General features: G+C 43.0%; 1 protein-coding gene across 1 annotated transcript; it reads left to right on the forward strand.

Annotated features, from left to right (window-relative positions):
* The first annotated feature begins 531 nt into the window (after positions 1 to 531).
* On the forward strand, positions 532 to 17865 carry mapk3 (mitogen-activated protein kinase 3). The gene is made up of 9 exons (XM_071352368.1): positions 532 to 929; positions 2412 to 2594; positions 3924 to 4113; positions 4622 to 4738; positions 4868 to 4982; positions 6328 to 6459; positions 7290 to 7399; positions 13705 to 13833; positions 13969 to 17865. The coding sequence occupies exons 1-8, from the start codon at positions 727 to 729 to the stop codon at positions 13822 to 13824; spliced, it is 1170 nt and encodes a 389-aa protein (XP_071208469.1). The 5' UTR covers positions 532 to 726; the 3' UTR covers positions 13825 to 13833; positions 13969 to 17865.
* The last annotated feature ends 735 nt before the right edge of the window (positions 17866 to 18600 follow it).

The following is an 18600-nucleotide window of genomic DNA, read 5'->3' on the forward strand; positions in this document are numbered from 1 at the left end:
TATTCATACTTCTACTTTTGATACTTAAGTATATTTTAGAAATCACATTTACTTTTGATACTTAAGTATATTTAGAACTGTATACTTTTAGACAAGTAGTATTTTATTGGGTGATTTTTACTTTTACAAATTTCTATTAAGGTATCTATACTTTTACTCAAGTATGACAATTGGGTACTTTTTCCACCACTGCTGGGTTGAACCAGGGTCTGTAGTGACATCTCTAGCACTGAAATGCAGTGCCTTAGCTGTGCCACTCGGGAGGCCCTAGATGAATGCAATAATTGGAAGTCGCTCTGGATAAGAGCGTCTGCTAAAGGACTCAAATGTAAATGTAAAATGTGTGGTAAAAATAAATAAATAAATGTCCTGGGTGTGGGGAAAATAAGGTTTGTTATCACAATCAACATCACATTGGATCACTTTTATTTGGGTTCAGTTTTAATTTTTCTATTCAGCCTGCCATCCAGATGGTGGCAGTAACGCATCACAGTTGGGATGTCAAACGCTGCTGAAAGTCCTAAGCAAAGAAGACTACGAAGAAGAACTAGAAACGAATCCATTTACACGCTCTGGAGGGGGGCCCTGAACGACTCGTCTTCATCCGTCAACGAAACGAACCAAGGAAATATTTTTAACCTTTCTATCAACCTGAAGTCAATTTTAGAGTTGCGCTAGGCCCCCTCCCAAATATTGACAGAAAATAGTAGATTTCTAGATTGAATCATGGCGGATTCGAGCAACAGTGCTGCGGCGGCTGGAGCCACAGGCTCGAATACTGGTGCCGCCGGGGCTGTTGCGCCCGAGGGAGCGACTGGAGCTGCGGGGATAAAGCCCGTGTTGGAGGTGGTAAAGGGGCAGAACTTTGACGTTGGCCCCCGCTATGTCAACCTCTCGTACATCGGGGAAGGGGCCTATGGAATGGTTTGGTAAGAGAAAATACATGATTTTCGCCGTAAAAACGTTGACTTCAGTATAAAAAGCAAGCCAGCTAAGCTTCGTCTGAAGGCGTTGGCTAGCTCACTGCCTCATATCGCCTATTAATTGACATAATAACAACCATCTGGCTGTAAACGCACAATTCTGCGCATACCCTTGTTGTGTATTCAATTGCACTTAACGTTACCACTGGTAGTGATAAACTATTTCTACGTAGTTAACTGGCTAGTTAGCAACAGATTGCCAGCGTTTGGCTCACTTAGCTAGCTACCTACATTAGTTAGGTTAGTAGGTAATTCGCTACTAGCTAGCTACGCATTGTGGTTTTAGTATGTCCTGATGCCCACCTATTGTATCCCAGTAATGTTCACAATAGCATAAAATGAAAGATCTAGTTTATACGTCATTTTGTAGCAAACAACTCTAGCTATCTAGCTAGTTTGCAAACTAACTAGCTAAATTATCGCAACTCAGGCTAACTTGCTAGCTAACAACGTTATATTACAATTAGCCACCTAACTAGCTAAGTCGCTAATAGGCGTGGTTATTATGAGGCTGCCAAATTCTTTTTCAATACAGGAAGTGGGAGGAAGTGATTGCGCAGGTCTTTGTAATCTTGATACAGTATAAACAGTTCATCGTTCACACTGCGTGAGTCGTTTTTTGATGGGCCAACTGTTACTATCTAGTTAGTTACCGGTAGCTAACTAAATAGTTCGTTGGTTAGTTAACCAGCCTCACTGATGATACCACTTGTTTTTCTTGTAGAAAATGTCTCGCGAGGTTTACTGTGCACAAGGTGCGCGTGAGAATTGTTTACCCAAGATCAAAGATTGCGTTTAGCTCAATTGCAGATGTTTTCATTGGTCAAGGAAATCATAGTTCACAGCTCCAGCTATATGCAGTATCAACAGTTTATCTACCACCTACCAGAGGTAGATAAACTGTTGATACTGCATGTCATGTCAGCGAAGCAAGTTTCTATTTGCGTGTCATGGCAAGCACTTCTTGCCTTATCCAAGTTATCTAAACAATGGCAAGGTAAAGTGTTACACCATTATTTCATACTTGAAATTTGTGACCAAATGCGCAACTACCTAGGGCACACCATAGCATACACACCACACTCTGAATGTAATCAAAATGGTGTATAGACCAAATATTTATTTTAACTTGTACATTTCCTTGACAGTTATATTTGCTAAGTTGTTAAATATAGCCAAACTTTAATAATTCAATACGAGCCCCTCTTCTGCAATGGTTCCTCTTAGTTGGTTGTCTCATTGTGCTCATGCTCAAGTGTCAGTCAGCACTGTGTCACTATTATAAAGAACTGCTGTGTCATGCAATGTGCTGGGCTTATTGTGCTGGTTGTAAACTGGAGCCCTCTCTAACCCATCACTCTCTACCCCCGCCCCCCGTCTCTCTTCCATCTCTCTCCCTCTATCTTCTCTCTCCTCCACCCCACCCAGCTCGGCCAATGACGGCATGACGGATTCTCGCGTGGCCATTAAGAAGATCAGTCCGTTTGAGCACCAGACGTACTGTCAGCGCACCCTGAGGGAGATCAAGATCCTGCTGCGGTTCCGCCATGAGAACATCATCGGCATCAACGACATCCTGAGGGCCCGCCGCATCGAGTGCATGAGGGACGTGTATTCTTTCACCCAGAAAGGGAAGGGAAAGGGGGGATACCTTGTCTGAATGCATTCAACTGAAATGTGTCTTCTGCATTTAACCCAACCCATCTGAATCAGAGACAGAGGCTAATGGGGAAACTGGCTGGCTCACTGTGTGTGATCTCTGCGCATTATTAGTGGTGGGGTAGGCTAAATAAATACAACAGAATAGGCCTAATTAAAATAATAGTGATAAAGGAACCGAAATATGCTGGGTAGAGCATGCCCAGAGCTCAATAGTACCCGGATCGAAATTGGATTGGGAGAGAAGGCCAACGCTCATTTATTATTATATATTTTTTTTTACATCCTTTCCACCCTCTGCAAAATTACGCAAGCATGGCTCCTCGCTCCACTCAGCTCATGCTCTGGTGTGGTATTAAAAAAAAAATCTGCTTGTCTCCAGTCATGTAAAATGACTTGTATGAAATGGGTTTATCAAAGGCAATTTTTTCTCAGACCTGCAAATACCATGATAGATTTATGTAATGCATTTATTATAAAGTAGGTATTTTCACCCCTACCCTTGTCTGCGGTGGTCTGCGAACCCACAGCCTTCTGGCCAGCAGCCCTGCGCACTATCAAAATTGCTACGTTGCTATGTAATGCTTACCAAAAAACTCTTTCAAAAACTGCATATCTAAGGCTCTGGTCTGTCTTAGGAGTGAGGGTAAACGGTATGCATTTCCTCTGCTATCCACTTTGTTTAATTATTATTTTGGGTATAGGGGAGGGTCACTTTTTGTAAGTGTTCAGGGAGGGTCAGGTGCAAATCTATTTTACTGAAGGGAGAGCCATCCATTTTAATTTCAGAGGTCTGATTTTCTCCAACTATCCCTCATAAATAACGTTCGGTCCCTAAATGTTTTGCATGAGCGCAGTATTTCCTTGTTCCTAGGTTGATGAAAACAAAGGTTAATACAATGTTATAATTCCATGCTATGGAAAATAAACAAATTCTTTGGACCTGCGCCAAAGTGAATGTTAGCAATACGGGGGGATACGCGATATTACAATGTGTGTGTGAAGGCCTTTATGCTTTCTAAAACTCCACCAGAAATTCACACTTAATACATGGAATTGGTTACGGTCATGTTCAAATGGATATGTGGTTGTGTGCCCGTAACTGTCATATGCCTCCTCATCCTCGTTTGTCCCTTTGAATGGTGCCCCCTGCTGGTTCCCAGCTATATAGTGCTGAACCTCATGGAGACAGACCTTTACAAGCTTAGATCTAACAGAATTACTTGGGTTATGGTTTGGTCCCCCTCTGTTTGTTAGGCTCCTTAGCCCCTTGTTTCCCAGCTACATAGTGCAGGACCTGATGGAGACAGACCTGTACAAGCTCCTGAAGACCCAGATGTTGAGCAACGACCATACCTGCTACTTCCTGTACCAGATCCTGAGAGGCCTGAAGTACATCCACTCTGCCAATGTGCTGCACCGTGACCTCAAGCCCTCCAACCTGCTCATCAACACCACCTGTGACCTCAAGGTTATAATAACCAGAATACTACTACTAACCCTATATCTATAATACTACTACTGCTAACCCCAACACTATAACTGCAGTACTACTACTACTTATTCCAACTGTGACCTCAAGGCACAGTTAGCTACCCCCTATCCATCGATCTAAGATCAGGGCCAATATTTATAAAGCGTTTCAGAGTACAAGTGCTGTTCTATGGTCAGTTTTGCCTTGTCAATTAATAGACAGGAGGCACCTGATCCTAGATCAGCAGTTTTTCCTCTGAGACACTTATGAATACGCCCATGGTATCACCCAATCATAACCATTAGGGAGTAGGGAAATCTAACCGTGGACCAATGGTTAGGGTCCATTGTGTGAAGAAAATTATCTACTCTGTAACCAGAAGAGGGCTTAGTGGGGATTTGCTGGCGTGAACAGGCCCGTATTTATTTAGCTGATTCTTTTGCAAAACGTTTTGTATGTTTTTCTGCATGCATCTCTGCGTATTTTAACCACCCTCCTCTGTCAGATCTGTGACTTTGGGCTGGCACGGATAGCTGACCCAGAGCATGACCACACAGGCTTCCTGACAGAGTACGTGGCTACGCGCTGGTACAGGGCCCCCGAGATCATGCTCAACTCCAAGGTGTGTGTGTGGACTGTGCATTGATTCCATGTCTTTGGACCGTGTTTTCTCTGTCAGGCCTACTCCTGGTTCTTTGATAGTGTGAATGTGAATTCATGTGTTAGTACTAACTCCGTGTGTGCTGTTCAGGGCTACTCCAAGTCCATTGATATCTGGTCAGTGGGCTGCATCCTGGCTGAGATGCTGTCCAACAGGCCCATCTTCCCTGGGAAGCATTACCTGGACCAGCTCAACCACATACTGGGTGAGAGAGACATGTTGTGACCCAAATGGCAGCCTAATCCCTAGCTAGTGCATTTCTTTTGACCAGAGCCTTATGGGCCCTAGTCAAAAGTAGTGCACTATAAAGGGAGTAGGGTGTGACACTCGCTCAAACTTTTTGCATAAGTTGCTGTATGCTCTTTTCCGAAATACCCTTTGGAAATTTCCTTGACTTTGGCTTCTGTCTGTGAGAAGGGTGGACATGGCTAAACTTACCTGAACTGGCCATATACACTGAACAAAAATATAAACTCCACATGCAACAATTTCAAAGATTCTGAGTTAACTTTCATATATTGAAATCAGTCATTTGAAATATATTCATTAGGCCCTAATCTATGGATTTCACATGACTGGGAATACAGATATGCATCTGTTGATACCTTACAAAAAAGGTAGGGGCATGGATCAGAAAACCAGTCAGTATCTGGTGTGATCACTGTTTGCCTCATGCAGTGTGACATCTCCTTTGCATAAAGTTGATGAGGCTGTTGATTGTGGAATGTTGTCCCACTGCTCTTCAATGGCTGTGCGAAGTTGCTGGATATTGGCAGGAACTGGAACACGCTGTGAGCATCCCTAACATGCTCAGTGGGTGACATGTCTGGTGAGTGTGCAGGCCATGGAAGAGCTGGGATATTTTCAGCTTGTGTTCGTTGTGTGTAGCTTATGCCTGCCCATACCATAACCCCACCTCCACCATGGAGCACTCTGTTGACATCCGCAAACCGCTCGCCCACACGACGCCATAGACTCTCTCTGCCGTCAGCCCGGTACAGTTGAAACCGGGATTCATCGGTGAAGAGCACACTTCTCCAGCGTGCCAGTGGCCATCAAAGGTGAGCATTTGCCCACTGAACTCGGTTATGACGCTGAACTGCAGTCAGGACCCTAGTGAGGATGCTTGGATGAGCTTCCCTGAGAAGGTTTCTGACAGTTTGTGCAGAAATTCTTTGGTTGTGCAAACGCATAGTTTCATCGGGTGGTTGGTTTCAGATGATCCTGCAGGTGAGGAAGTCGAATTTGAATATCCTGGGCTGGCATGGTTCCACATGGTCTGTGCTTGTGAGGCCGGTTGGACGTACTGTCAAATTCTCTAAAACAACACGGTAGAGAAATTAACATTAAATTCTCTGGCAACAGCTCTGGTGGACATTCCTGCAGTCAGCATGCCAATTGCACATTCCCTCAACATGAGACATCTGTGGCATTGTGTTGTGTGATCAAACGTCACATTTTAGTTTCCATTTTCAAAGCATTTTAACTGTTTGCTACATTGTGTCCTACTGAACAGGACCCAGGTGTAAAGTGTGTGATTGGTTGTGCAGGCATCCTTGGCTCTCCCACTCCGGATGACCTGAACTGCATCATCAACATGAAGGCCAGGAACTACCTGCAGTCTCTGCCTGAGAAACCCAAGATCCCTTGGAACAAGCTGTTCCCCAAGGCGGACAGCAAGGGTAGAACACGCACACATTATTACATTACATTATAGTAATTTATCTTACCCTGAGTGACTTAGTGCATTCATCTTAGGGTCACTAGGTAAGACCGTCATAGTAAGTAAAACTGTTCCTCAATAATGCAACAATCAGCAAAGTCAGTGCCATGTTTAGTGCAAGAAAGGCAAGTAAAACAGCATTGTTAGTTTTTTTCACACATGCATGTACACACACATTCACATGTTAACACACACAAATTGCAAACATTCAGATTTCAAATACATTTGCAAGCATTACCATGCATACACACCCTCACACTTTCCATTTTCCCAGCTTCACTAGCGGTCCCTGTCCTCCAACTCAGGTGTGAGCTTTGGTACACCAAGTAGACTTCAACCTAGTTAAAATGGTCACATTAGGTGTCTCCTTCCCTTTCATGTGGGATTGTGGTATTTATGGGTAATCCATTGATTTTGGAAAGAACTATCTGTTTAAAGGTCATGAACAGTAAAATTCATGCTTTTCATAAGTTGCTTTGTGTATCACAAAATTAGCTTGAGATTATTTTACTGCGACACTGCTCACTGCATCCAAGTTGATTGACGTAAGTGTTTCAAAGAGCTGTCAGTCAAGGTGAATTCATGAATGTAAGCTCCCCACTCACTCAGCCTGTCTTTTCAAACTTCCTGGTAGTTAGCCATGAGAGGGGGAAGTTTAATTTTTCTCAAATGTTGAGTATTTCTATCCCCCAAAAATATAGGTGTTATTTTAGTAACTCAAAAGGCTTTTACATGGGAATCAGAATGACTGTTCAAGACATTTTAACAACACCCCGTCTCTCCCTCCAGCTCTGGACCTGCTGGGCCGCATGTTGACCTTTAACCCTATCAAGCGCATCACGGTAGAGGAGGCCCTGGCTCATCCCTATCTGGAGCAGTACTACGACCCCACTGACGAGGTATGACTGCAGCAGCCTGCCCTCACATACTCAGGTGCCCTGTCCAGAAACCATCCAAGTCCTTTGTCACATGAAATTCTTTACCCTGGTTCGGTTTCCTGAAGCATTTAAGAATACAACAAAATATGTTTTGCTTTCACAACACCTAAAAAATAGACCACATTTTACATGACTGGGCACAGTGCGCAGTTTGACTAGGCTACTGATAGGTGTGTAACAGTCCACAAAACCCACACTAGCACGGTACTTCTCATATCCCACTCTGGGCTAATGTGATGGACTGTCACTGCTAGGGAGCTCTCTGTAGCCCTGGCAGTCCGTCCATACAGTATGTAGGAAGTGCAACACAAGGTGCATTGGATAATTCATTGACAACTTCGACTTTAGCTTGCTTATATAGAGTGGGTATTACTTGTTTGCTGAAATGGGTGCGAGAGTGCGAAGTTCATAATGTGAAGCAAGCACTTTCAAAAGGTGCTGAAACACCCTATTCTTCTCAACCACTGAGAATGGACTCATATCCGTGGCTGTAAACATACCTGTCACTCTGGTCATGTCTTTGGCCCGGTCAATCAGTTGCGAAGTGCTGTTTGAATGCAGAGGGGAGACCAATGCGTTTTTTTTTCATTTCCATCTTGCTCCAGTGGTAGGAATACTGGGGTGATATCGGCCTGTCAAAATCCAATTTTATTGGTGTCATACACATTTAGCAGATGTTATTGCAGGTGTAGTGAAATGCTTGTGTTCCTAGCTCCAACAGTGCAGTAATATCTAACAATTCACGCATCTAAAAGTAAAATTATGGAATTTAGAAATATTAGGACGAGCAATGTCGGAGTCCAGAGTGTATATATATGTGATGGTATGTATAGACATTATGGACAGTGTGGGTAGAATATTTAGTATATTTGTAGAATACATTTTTTTTTTTTTTTTTTTTCACCTTTATTTAACCAGGTAGGCAAGTTGAGAACAAGTTCTCATTTATAATTGCGACCTGGCCAAGATAAAGCAAAGCAGTTCGACACATACAACAACACAGAGTTACACATGGACTAAAACAAACATACAGTCAATAATACAGTAGAAAAATAAGTCTATATACAATGTGAGCAAGTGAGGTGAGAAGGGAGGTGAAGGCAAAAAAAAAGGACATGGTGGCAAAGTAAAGTAAAACACTGGAATGGTAGATTTGCAGTGGAAGAATGTGCAAAGTAGAGATAGAAATAATGGGGTGCAAAGGAGCAAAATAAATACAGTAGGGAAAGAGGTAGTTGTTTGGGCTAAATTATAGATGGGCTATGTACAGGTGCAGTAATCTGTGAGCTGCTCTGACAGCTGGTGCTTAAAGCTAGTGAGGGAGATAAGTGTTTCCAGTTTCAGAGATTTTTGTAGTTCGTTCCAGTCATTGGCATGGAACTGGAAGGAGAGGCGGCCAAAGGAAGAATTGGTTTTGGGGGTGACCAGAGAGATATACCTGCTGGAGCGCGTGCTACAGGTGGGTGCTGCTATGGTCACCAGCGAGCTGAGATAAGGGGGGACTTTACCTAGCAAGGTCTTGTAGATGACCTGGAGCCAGTGGGTTTGGCGACGAGTATGAAGCGAGGGCCAGCCAACGAGAGAGTACAGGTCGCAGTGGTGGGTAGTATATGGGGCTTTGGTGACAAAACGGATGGCACTGTGATAGACTGCATCCAATTTATTGAGTAGGGTATTGGAGGCTATTTTGTAAATGACATCACCGAAGTCGAGGATTGGTAGGATGGTCAGTTTTACAAGGGTGAAGGATGCTTTGTTGCGGAATAGGAAGCCAATTCTAGATTTAACTTTGGATTGGAGATGTTTGATGTGAGTCTGGAAGGAGAGTTTACAATCTAACCAGACACCTAGGTATTTGTAGTTGTCCACATATTTTAAGTCAGAGCCGTCCAGAGTAGTGATGCTGGACAGGCGGGCAGGTGCAGGCAGCGATCGGTTGAAGAGCATACATTTAGTTTTACTTGTATTTAAGAGCAATTTGAGGCCACGGAAGGAGAGTTGTATGGCATTGAAGCTCGCCTGGAGGGTTGTTAACACAGTGTCCAAAGAAGGGCCAGAAGTATACAGAATGGTGTTGTCTGCGTAGAGGTGGATAAGAGATTCACCAGCAGCAAGAACGACATCATTGATGTATATAGAGAAGAGTCGGTCCAAGAATTGAACCCTGTGGCACCCCCATAGAGACTGCCAGAGGCCCGGACAACAGACCCTCCGATTAGACACACTGAACTCTATCAGAGAAGTAGTTGGTGAACCAGGCAAGGCAATCATTTGAGAAACCAAGGCTGTCGAGTCTGCCGATGAGGATGTGGTGATTGACAGAGTCGAAAGCCTTGGCCAGGTCAATGAATACGGCTGCACAGTATTGTTTCTTATCGATGGCGGTTAAGATATCGTTTAGGACCTTGAGCGTGGCTGAGGTGCACCCATGACCAGCTCTGAAACCAGATTGCATAGTGGAGAAGGTATGGTGGGATTCGAAATGGTCAGTAATCTGTTTGTTGACTTGGCTTTCGAAGACCTTAGAAAGGCAGGGTAGGATAGATATAGGTCTGTAGCAGTTTGGGTCAAGAGTGTCCCCCCCTTTGAAGAGGGGGATGACCGCAGCTGCTTTCCAATCTTTGGGAATCTCAGACGACACGAAAGAGAGGTTGAACAGGTTAGTAATAGGGGTGGCAACAATTTCAGCAGATAATTTTAGAAAGAAAGGGTCCAGATTATCTAGCCCGGCTGATTTGTAGGGGTCCAGATGTTGCAGCTCTTTCAGAACATCAGCTGACTGGATTTGGGAGAAGGAGAAATGGGGAAGGCTTGGGCGAGTAGCTGTTGGGGGTGCAGTGCTGTTGACCGGGGTAGGGGTAGCCAGGTGGAAAGCATGGCCAGCCGTAGAAAAATGCTTATTGAAATTCTCAATTATAGTGGATTTATCGGTGGATAGATGTGTTTGTTTGTGTGTGTGTATATATATTTTACAGCAATAGTTAAATAGGATGGCATTACCTAGAATACAGTATATACATATGAAATGAGTAAAACAGTATCCAAACATTATTAAAGTGACCAGTGATTCCATGTCTGTACATAGGGCAGCAGCCTCCGAGGTGCAGGGTTGAGTAACCGTGGTAGCCGGCTAGTTACAGTGGCTTAGTACCAGGCGTGGATCCAGTCCGACAGGATGCTCTCAATGCTGCATCTGTGAAAGTTTTGTTAACGTCTTAGGTGCCAAGCCAGATTTCTTCAGCCTCCCGATGTTGAAGAGGCGCTGTTGCGCTGCCTTCACCACACTGTTTGAGGTGTTGGCAGCTGCATAGGCTATTGTATTTGAGCAGTGGCAACATACTCAGTCCATTGCCGTTATAATCTACTGGGAAGCCAACATTTTCCCAAACTGGAGATTTTAAACGATGGAGAATCCTCCTGGTTTATCGACCCCACCACTCGCCATTGTACAAAATTAGGTCCCAGCTGCGCATCACAAAAGGACAGTTTGAAATGCACCAGTTTAGATTTTATTTTTGATTACAATGTTCACATAGGATCTAGTTGTTTCAACGGAATAGCCTGAAATATTTTTTCCAGCTCAGATTTACTCGAGGCATACAACGTAACGTAGGTATAACCTATAGGCCTAGTGTTTTTTTATGTATTTTCTTTCATTTATTTATTTGGGTTCACAGTGCGTACCGAACCGAGGTCCCTGTACTGAACGGTTCGGGACGAATATGTGTACCGTTACACCCGTAGCTACTGATATTCCCTAGGGTTGTTAGTTTGACACACAAGAAGAGGACGCATCAGTTGTCACAGAATTAGATTTTCAGAAGGTAGAAAGTAATATGAGCAACAACAAAAAATGTGAATCGGCAAATCTTAACGTTTGAAACGATTTTCTGACCGATGCATGCTGCATTTGGATCAGTTTGGGGTCCGTGGACCGATGCAGTTGTATCTTAAACATTTGAATCAGGGACTGATGCGTATCGGTGAATCGTTACATCCCTACGGATCAGGGTACCAAACGCTCCAGGATCATATGTGAATGCACCCTAAGGTGTTTGTTAGGAGTTGTATACTGTTATTACGCTTAACAAAATATACTGAACAAAAATATAAATGCAACAATTTCAATGACTTCAGCGAGTTACAGTTCGTATAAGGAAATCAGCCAAATTTAAGAATGTATTAGGCCCTAATCTATGGATTTCACATGACTGGGCAGGACATAGGCCCGCCCACTGGGGAACCAGTCCCAGCCAATCAAAATTAGTTTTCCCCCCGCAAAAGTGCGTTATTACAGACAGAAATACTCCTCAGTTTCATCAGCTGTCCGAGAGGGGCTGCTCTGACGATCTTGCAGGTGAAGAAGCCGGATGTAGAGGTCCTGGGCTGGTGTGGTCTGTAGTTGAGGCCGGTTGCACATACTGCCAAATTCTCTAAAACGACAGAGGTGTCTTATGGTAGAGAAATGAACATTAAATTCTCAGTCAACAGCTCTGGTGGACATTCCTGCAGTCAGCATGCCAATTGCATGTCCCTCAACTTGAGACATCTGTGGCATTGTGTGAGACAACTGCATATTTTAGTGGCCTTTTATTGTCCCCAGCACAAGGTGCACCTGTGTAATGATCATGCTTCCTGATATGCCACACCGGGTGGATGAAATGTTCACTAACGGGAATGCAAACACATTTGTGAACAAAATATTAAGAGAAATACGTTTTTTGTACGTATGGAACATTTCTATGATCTTTTATTTCAGCTCATGAAACATGGGACCAACACTTTACATGTTGCGTTGATAGTTTTGTTCAGTGTATAAACGCAACATGCAACGATTTCAAAGATTTTACTGAGTTACAGTTCATTTAAGGAAATCGGTCGATTGAAATAAGCTAATTAGGCCCTAATCTATGGATTTCGCATGACTGGGAATACAGATATGCATCTGACACCCTAAAGAAAAAGAAAAGTAGGGGGTGGATCAGAAAACCAGTCAGTACCTGGTGTGCTTACCGTTTGCCTCATGCAGTGCGATATCTCCTTTGCATAAAGTTGATGAGGCTGTTGATTGTGGCCTGTGGAATGTTGTCCCACTGCTCTTCAATGGCTGTGCGAAGTTGCTGGAATTTCACAGGAACTGGAACACGCTGTGAGCATCCCAAACATGCTCAATGGGTGACATGTCTGGTGAGTATGCAGGCTGTGGAAGAACTGGGACATTTTCAGCTTCCAGGAATTGTGTACCGATCCTTGCGACTTGGGGCTGTGCATTATCATGCTGAAACATGAGGTGATGGCGGGGGACGAATGGCACGACAATGGCCCTCAGGATCTCGACACAGTATCTCTTTGCATTCAAATTGCCATCGATAAAATGCAATTGTGTTCGTAGCTTTTGCTTGCCCATACCAAAACCCCACTGCCAACATGGGGCTCTCAGTTCACAACGTTAAAACGCCATACTGTCTGCCATCTCTCCGGTACAGTTGAAACCGGGATTCATCAGTGAAGAGCACACTTCTCCACTGTCCCAGTGGCCATCGAAGGTGAGCAGTTGCCCACTGAACTCGGTTACTACGCCGAACTGCAGTCAGGTCAAGGCGCGATTGAGGACAATGAGCACACAGAGCTTCCCTGAGACTGTTTCTGTCAATTTGTGCAGAAATTCTTCCCTTGTGCAAACCCACAGTTTCATCAGCTGCCCGGTTGGTTGGTTTCAGATGATTCCGCTGGTGAAGAAACCGGCTGTGGAGGTACTGGGCTGGCATGGTTACACGTGGTCTGTAGTTGAGGCCGGTTGGACATACTGCCAAATTCTCTAAAATGACGTTGGAGGTGGCTTGTGGTAGAGAAATTAACAATAAATTCTCTGGCAACAGCTCTGATGGACATTCACAGCTCTGATGGACATTCCTACAGTCAGCACGCCAATTGCATGCTCCATCACCTTGAGACATCTGTGGCATTATGTTGTGAAACTACACATTTTATAGGGGCCTTTTATTGTTCTCATCACAAGGTGCTCCTGTGTAATGATCATGCTGTTTAATCAGCTTCTTAATATGCCACACCTGTCAGGTGGATGGCTTATCTTGGCAAAGGAGAAATGCTCACTAATAGGGATGTAAACATTTGAAAGAAATAAGCTTTTTGTGAGTATGATAAATTCTGAGATCTTTCATTTCAGGTCATGAAACACGGGACCAACTATACATGTTGCATTTTTTATATTTTTGTTCAGTGAAGTATTTTCATTGTGTGTGTAGCCTGTAGCAGAGGAGCCGTTCACCTTCACCATGGAGCTGGATGACCTGCCTAAGGAGAAGCTGAAGGAGCTCATCTTTGAGGAGACGTTCCGCTTCCAGGCCACCTACCAGGGCTCCTGAGACATAGAGGTACACACACATACATACACTCACATCATTCATAACGATTACTAGACCTTTGAAAAGGATAGGTGGGCATTCAGCAGCACTTTTAGATGTGATTTTTGTTTTGTCATTTTCATCTCCTGTTCATATCTGTTTCAGCTTTGAAGACGAGTGACAAAGCCACACGGAGACTCCAAACGACAAGATACAAAAAAAAGAACATATATACAGCATACAAAAAAAAGGACCAGAAACATGTACATTTTTAAGTGTTCTTTTTTTATTTCTTTCGCTGGGAAGCTGTTTTTTTGGTGGGGGGGGGGGCTGTTGTCTACTTAAAGGAAAGATTCACCCATTTTGATTGTTATTGTTTTTGTGCATCTCAGCAACGTTCTATTGATTCCTGAGTTTTTTTTTCATGTGTATCTGAGCTATTGTCATTCAAACAGGCAGAAATTTGGATGGTGTGTGGTAGCATTGCGATAAAGTCGCTCTCACTACACTGGAAGTTAATAGGAATTTGACTTTTAGATCGCAAAAACGTCTATCATACATGTCATATTTCTCTCGAATGAGCCATTGATCATATTTTTTGCGATATTCCTACCTTGAGAAATGTGTAATTAAACAGAGGGTCCACCACATTTCTCCTATTTGTCTGCCTCTTTAGTCCATGGTGCATTTCATGGCGCTATTGCTTATGTTATACTAGGTTAAACATGGTGAGTGCAATTTTACAACTAACTATTTCACATGCTGATATTGACTCTGGTATTATTGTGTAGCTACCTTTTGCTAGCTTGCCAGCCGGTCCATAGAGAGAGCATTGCATTGTGGGTTTTGTTGTCGATTTGAGCTGCAACAGATTTCCCACAAGATTTTCACATGTTGCTACCAACCTTTTATTATAACAACAAAATTTAAAATTTGTTCACGAAAATATTGTTCTCACATTAGTGTTATTTAACACTGTAAATTATAGGAATTAATGGTTTTGGGTGGATATTACCTTTAAGTACTTCTGCGCTCATTTTAACCACCATCAGGAGACTCTTCCCTCTTTCTCTTTTACTGCTTTCTGCGAGGAGTGTGTACTGTTTAAAAAGCAAGAACTTAATCTGACCAACTCAATTTAGCACTCTCGTCCCTGTGAGCCTTTTCTCTTTTTCCCCTCTCCGTAAATCTGTGTTCTTTCCATCTCTTTCTCACTAGTCACAGTATATGTTACTGTATTAACCTACACCTTAACTGTCTGTCTTGCTCCATGGAATTATTGTTTGAGAAAAAACGAGAAAGAAAAGATAGACAGGCGCTAGTTAGATGTGTACATATAAATGGTTTTGTTTGCGTGATCTCGTGGAGGTTTGGTTTGTGCACCGTTATTTGAATGTTTATGAACAGTCAGGAGTCGTATTTGTATGTTTTGAAGTTTATATTTGAGAGAATTCTTTTGTTTTTGTTTTTTTGGAACATTGATTTCTAGACATTCTTTACTTGCGAGACAAACATTCTATGTTTTAACGGCATGTTGGTGGTTTTATATTTTGTTCTCTTTTTCTTCTTTTGTTTAGAAATATGTATGTTGTTAATCTAAATGAACATGCATTCATTCTTGAAATGTACCAAAGTGGTAAAGGTAGAGTGGGATGGAGGCATGGAGAGATGAGGAATGGCTTGAATTGTCTTTGTACTGTAACCCACAGCTGGTTTATCTCCATCCTCACTTATTCAAAGAGGACGTCAGAGTTTTCAGATAGAAATACATGGCCTAGAACAGGCATGATTACCCCACATCTTAGAAATTCTGACGCGATTCCCTATTCTCTGTGCTAGTCTCTGACTCACTAACACCGATCAGCGACATGCCACAGACCCTCACCGGTCCTTAAATGGGAGGTTAAGGAAAAATTGCAATCTTTTTTGGAGAGGGGTGCCTATAGTATGTTTCTCTTCTCCCAAAACAAAATGTCACCAAATTCACTTTTAAATCTGCCACCATATTAGAAAATTCAAATTTCTCCTCTCTGCCTATTTGCCATTCCCCTCTTTGTCCTCCCTTCATGTGTCGGGTATTGTTTCAGGGAGGACAGTGATTTGTAAATACTCTATTTAGTTGTGGAGTGTGGCAGGCAGAATCAGCAGATATACGACTGATATTTACTTTCCGCTTGTGTTAAACTGATAATGGTTGCCACGGTTACGGTGTCTATGGTAATTAGTGGCTGATTTTGCTCTTTGTTTCCTTCTAATGTGCCGTGTTTCATGGTGGGCTTCGCTCAGAGCTTAACGCATTGCTGTCACATTTTCCACTCACATCGAACAGTGGACTGCTTAATTTTGCCGTAGCACATCCTTAGCCCCTCCAGAAGCTATAAGCCTCTATTCATGGTAGAAGTGGCCCTACTTTCAGATCTGGGATCAGTTTAGCCTCTCCTAATCCTTATGTTTGGCCATTAGAGGAGGCGGAGAGTAAGTATGAGTCCAGGGCGTGTTCAGTAAGTTTTTACGTTCCGGAACGTTCAATTGAACGGACACAATTCTGTTGGGGAATGCTATCAGCATGGCTACTGCCCTTTAAAAACGCTGTCAGTTATGAGCAAACGTGCCTGTCTGTTCAAGAATATTTTTGGGAAACGTGTCGGTCAGTACAAATCGTTCCGCAACGTAGCAAATGTTAAAGCGAACTGAACGCACCTCTGATCGATCAGTGCATATGGGCAGTATCATCCATTCCACACACCCCAATTACCAGCCATGCTTTACTCAAAGGGCTTTCCCCCTCAGGTCCCACCCACCACCCTTTTATCTCGCTTCTGATTGGCCGAGACCTACCAAACCACATCCCAGGTTGGCTGCCATTTGCTTACTCATTTATTTTTCTCACCTCCTCCTCCCCCCCTCCCTCAATGATTACTGTCCCATCCCCAATCATGGCTAGAAATGAAAGCAGATCTGATTTTAAAGTGGAGGAGCATTGCTTGAGTGACATCTGTCAGTCATGTTGGGGGAAGAGGGGTTACTTGCATCAATCATGTTTCTCAATCAGCGCACCTGCACTTTGCCACGCTAACCAAACTTTTTCCCCTTCTGTTTTTTCTTGTTTTATTTTTTCAACTGTCAAGACATCAGCCTAGTCTTTTGCGCTCACTTCAATTTGTTTCCTCCCTCTTTAATCTTCTTGCTTTTCTGGGCAGATTTTTCATGGAAGCTCACTGGAGCCCGTCACACTTTTTAATGAGTGTGTGCGTGTCGAACGTGTCTTAACACACATTTGCAGTGGACCACCCTGGTCCGCGCTGTTTCATTGTGTGTGTGTGTCTGTGGTTGAAACACAGCAGACACTACTCCAATCGGCAGTATGTATGTGTTCCTCTGCGTCTGTGTTTTTATCTTTTTGAAACGCACTCCAGAGGCTTTCCCGTTATTTCTATCTGCATGTTTGGATACTTGTGACTGTCTGTGGTTCTCTGACCAAAAGCTGCTTTACTATCCCCCAACCCATTTTTACCCCCCCCCCACCCCCACCAGCGACACGACCCAACTGACCGCCAGTCTCAACGGAGAACAATGCGAATGAACCAACCATGTTTGCAATACGCAATCACTCACTTTTTCACAGACACACGCATACACAAATCCTTGCACACAAAACACACCACATATGCACGCACGCACACAATACATGAAGAAGAAAAAATGCATAGTCAGGCCGGTTTCTAAATAATGTCCTTTTTAAATGGCTGTTCTTATTATTGCTATCGTTAGTGGTGGTCTTTTTTTCACATAAGGGAGTTGTATCTTTTTTTTTTGTATTAATGTTTTATTTCTCTTTTTCTCTTATGGGTGTGCTATAACTGGCCGTGTTTTCACTCTTTATGAAACCTATTTTTCCCCATTCTTTTAAATTAAGATGATATGCCATATGAGTAGGTTGTCAGAGATATGAGCTATTGAGGGTTATCGTCTATGTATATTCTATGGGTATTATGAATTAAACAATTAACAAAGAAACAAAATTATATACATATAATAAATAAAATTCCTGATACTGGTAAACTGTGTTTGTTGATTTTCTTGATGTCTGTCCTACGTGGTACTGAATGGCAGTGTGGACAGCGTTTATAGAAACATCTTAGGATAATAGTGAATTTACCAGTAATATTAGCTGTTAATGTGTCGCAACATGCTTATAAGTGTAATCTCCCTCCAGTTCTCCTGTTCCAAGCCACGTTGTCTGTCCTGTTGGACAACTATTCCTACTCCTTTTCCTCCTTGGCATGTCACCGCATGGGTTCGATATTGTCCCACAGGGCTCAGCCTCTTTACTTCATCAAGGTTTGGGAATAGGTAAAGCAAGGCTAGACTTGAGTTTACTAGCTAATGCAGGACTGAGTGACCGACTACATTTGATATACTGGTTGGTTGCAAAAGGCAAAGGGCCCCAGACTGTCTTATGTTTTTTTTATAGTACCTGCTTCAACTGGACTTTGGATTGTGTGTGTGGCCATGTCAGTTGAGGAAGGAATGCTAGAAAATATTCTTTCTCTGGCATACAGGCTATGTTGTTGCTTCTCTCTGATTTTATCTAGTTCAGTCACTTGTTTGCTACCTTTCAGCATTTCTATTGATGTAAACAACGCTGTGGTATACAGTATTCTGCTGAAGTTGCATGCCTGCTTGTGAAAGTGCATTTACATAGCTTTTGACACCTATTCTTTGTTAAGTACACTGTCTGTGTGTTTGCGCCTGTGTCTGATAATGAGTTTACATACACATCCTTTGTTAAATAAA

The sequence above is a fragment of the Salvelinus alpinus genome, chromosome 1, assembly GCF_045679555.1.
Source record: "Salvelinus alpinus chromosome 1, SLU_Salpinus.1, whole genome shotgun sequence".
Classification (NCBI taxonomy): Eukaryota; Metazoa; Chordata; class Actinopteri; order Salmoniformes; family Salmonidae; genus Salvelinus; species Salvelinus alpinus.

What these genes read in the sequence shown, in the direction of transcription:
- mapk3 (XM_071352368.1), top strand. Translation starts at nt 727, where the DNA reads ATGGCGGATTCGAGCAACAGTGCTGCGGCGGCTGGAGCCACAGGCTCG. An exon ending in GGGGCCTATGGAATGGTTTG is followed by an intron (nt 930 to 2,411) that starts GTAAGAGAAAAT and finishes CACCCCACCCAG; the next exon opens with CTCGGCCAATGACGGCATGA. An exon ending in CCAGCTCAACCACATACTGG is followed by an intron (nt 4,983 to 6,327) that starts GTGAGAGAGACA and finishes TTGGTTGTGCAG; the next exon opens with GCATCCTTGGCTCTCCCACT.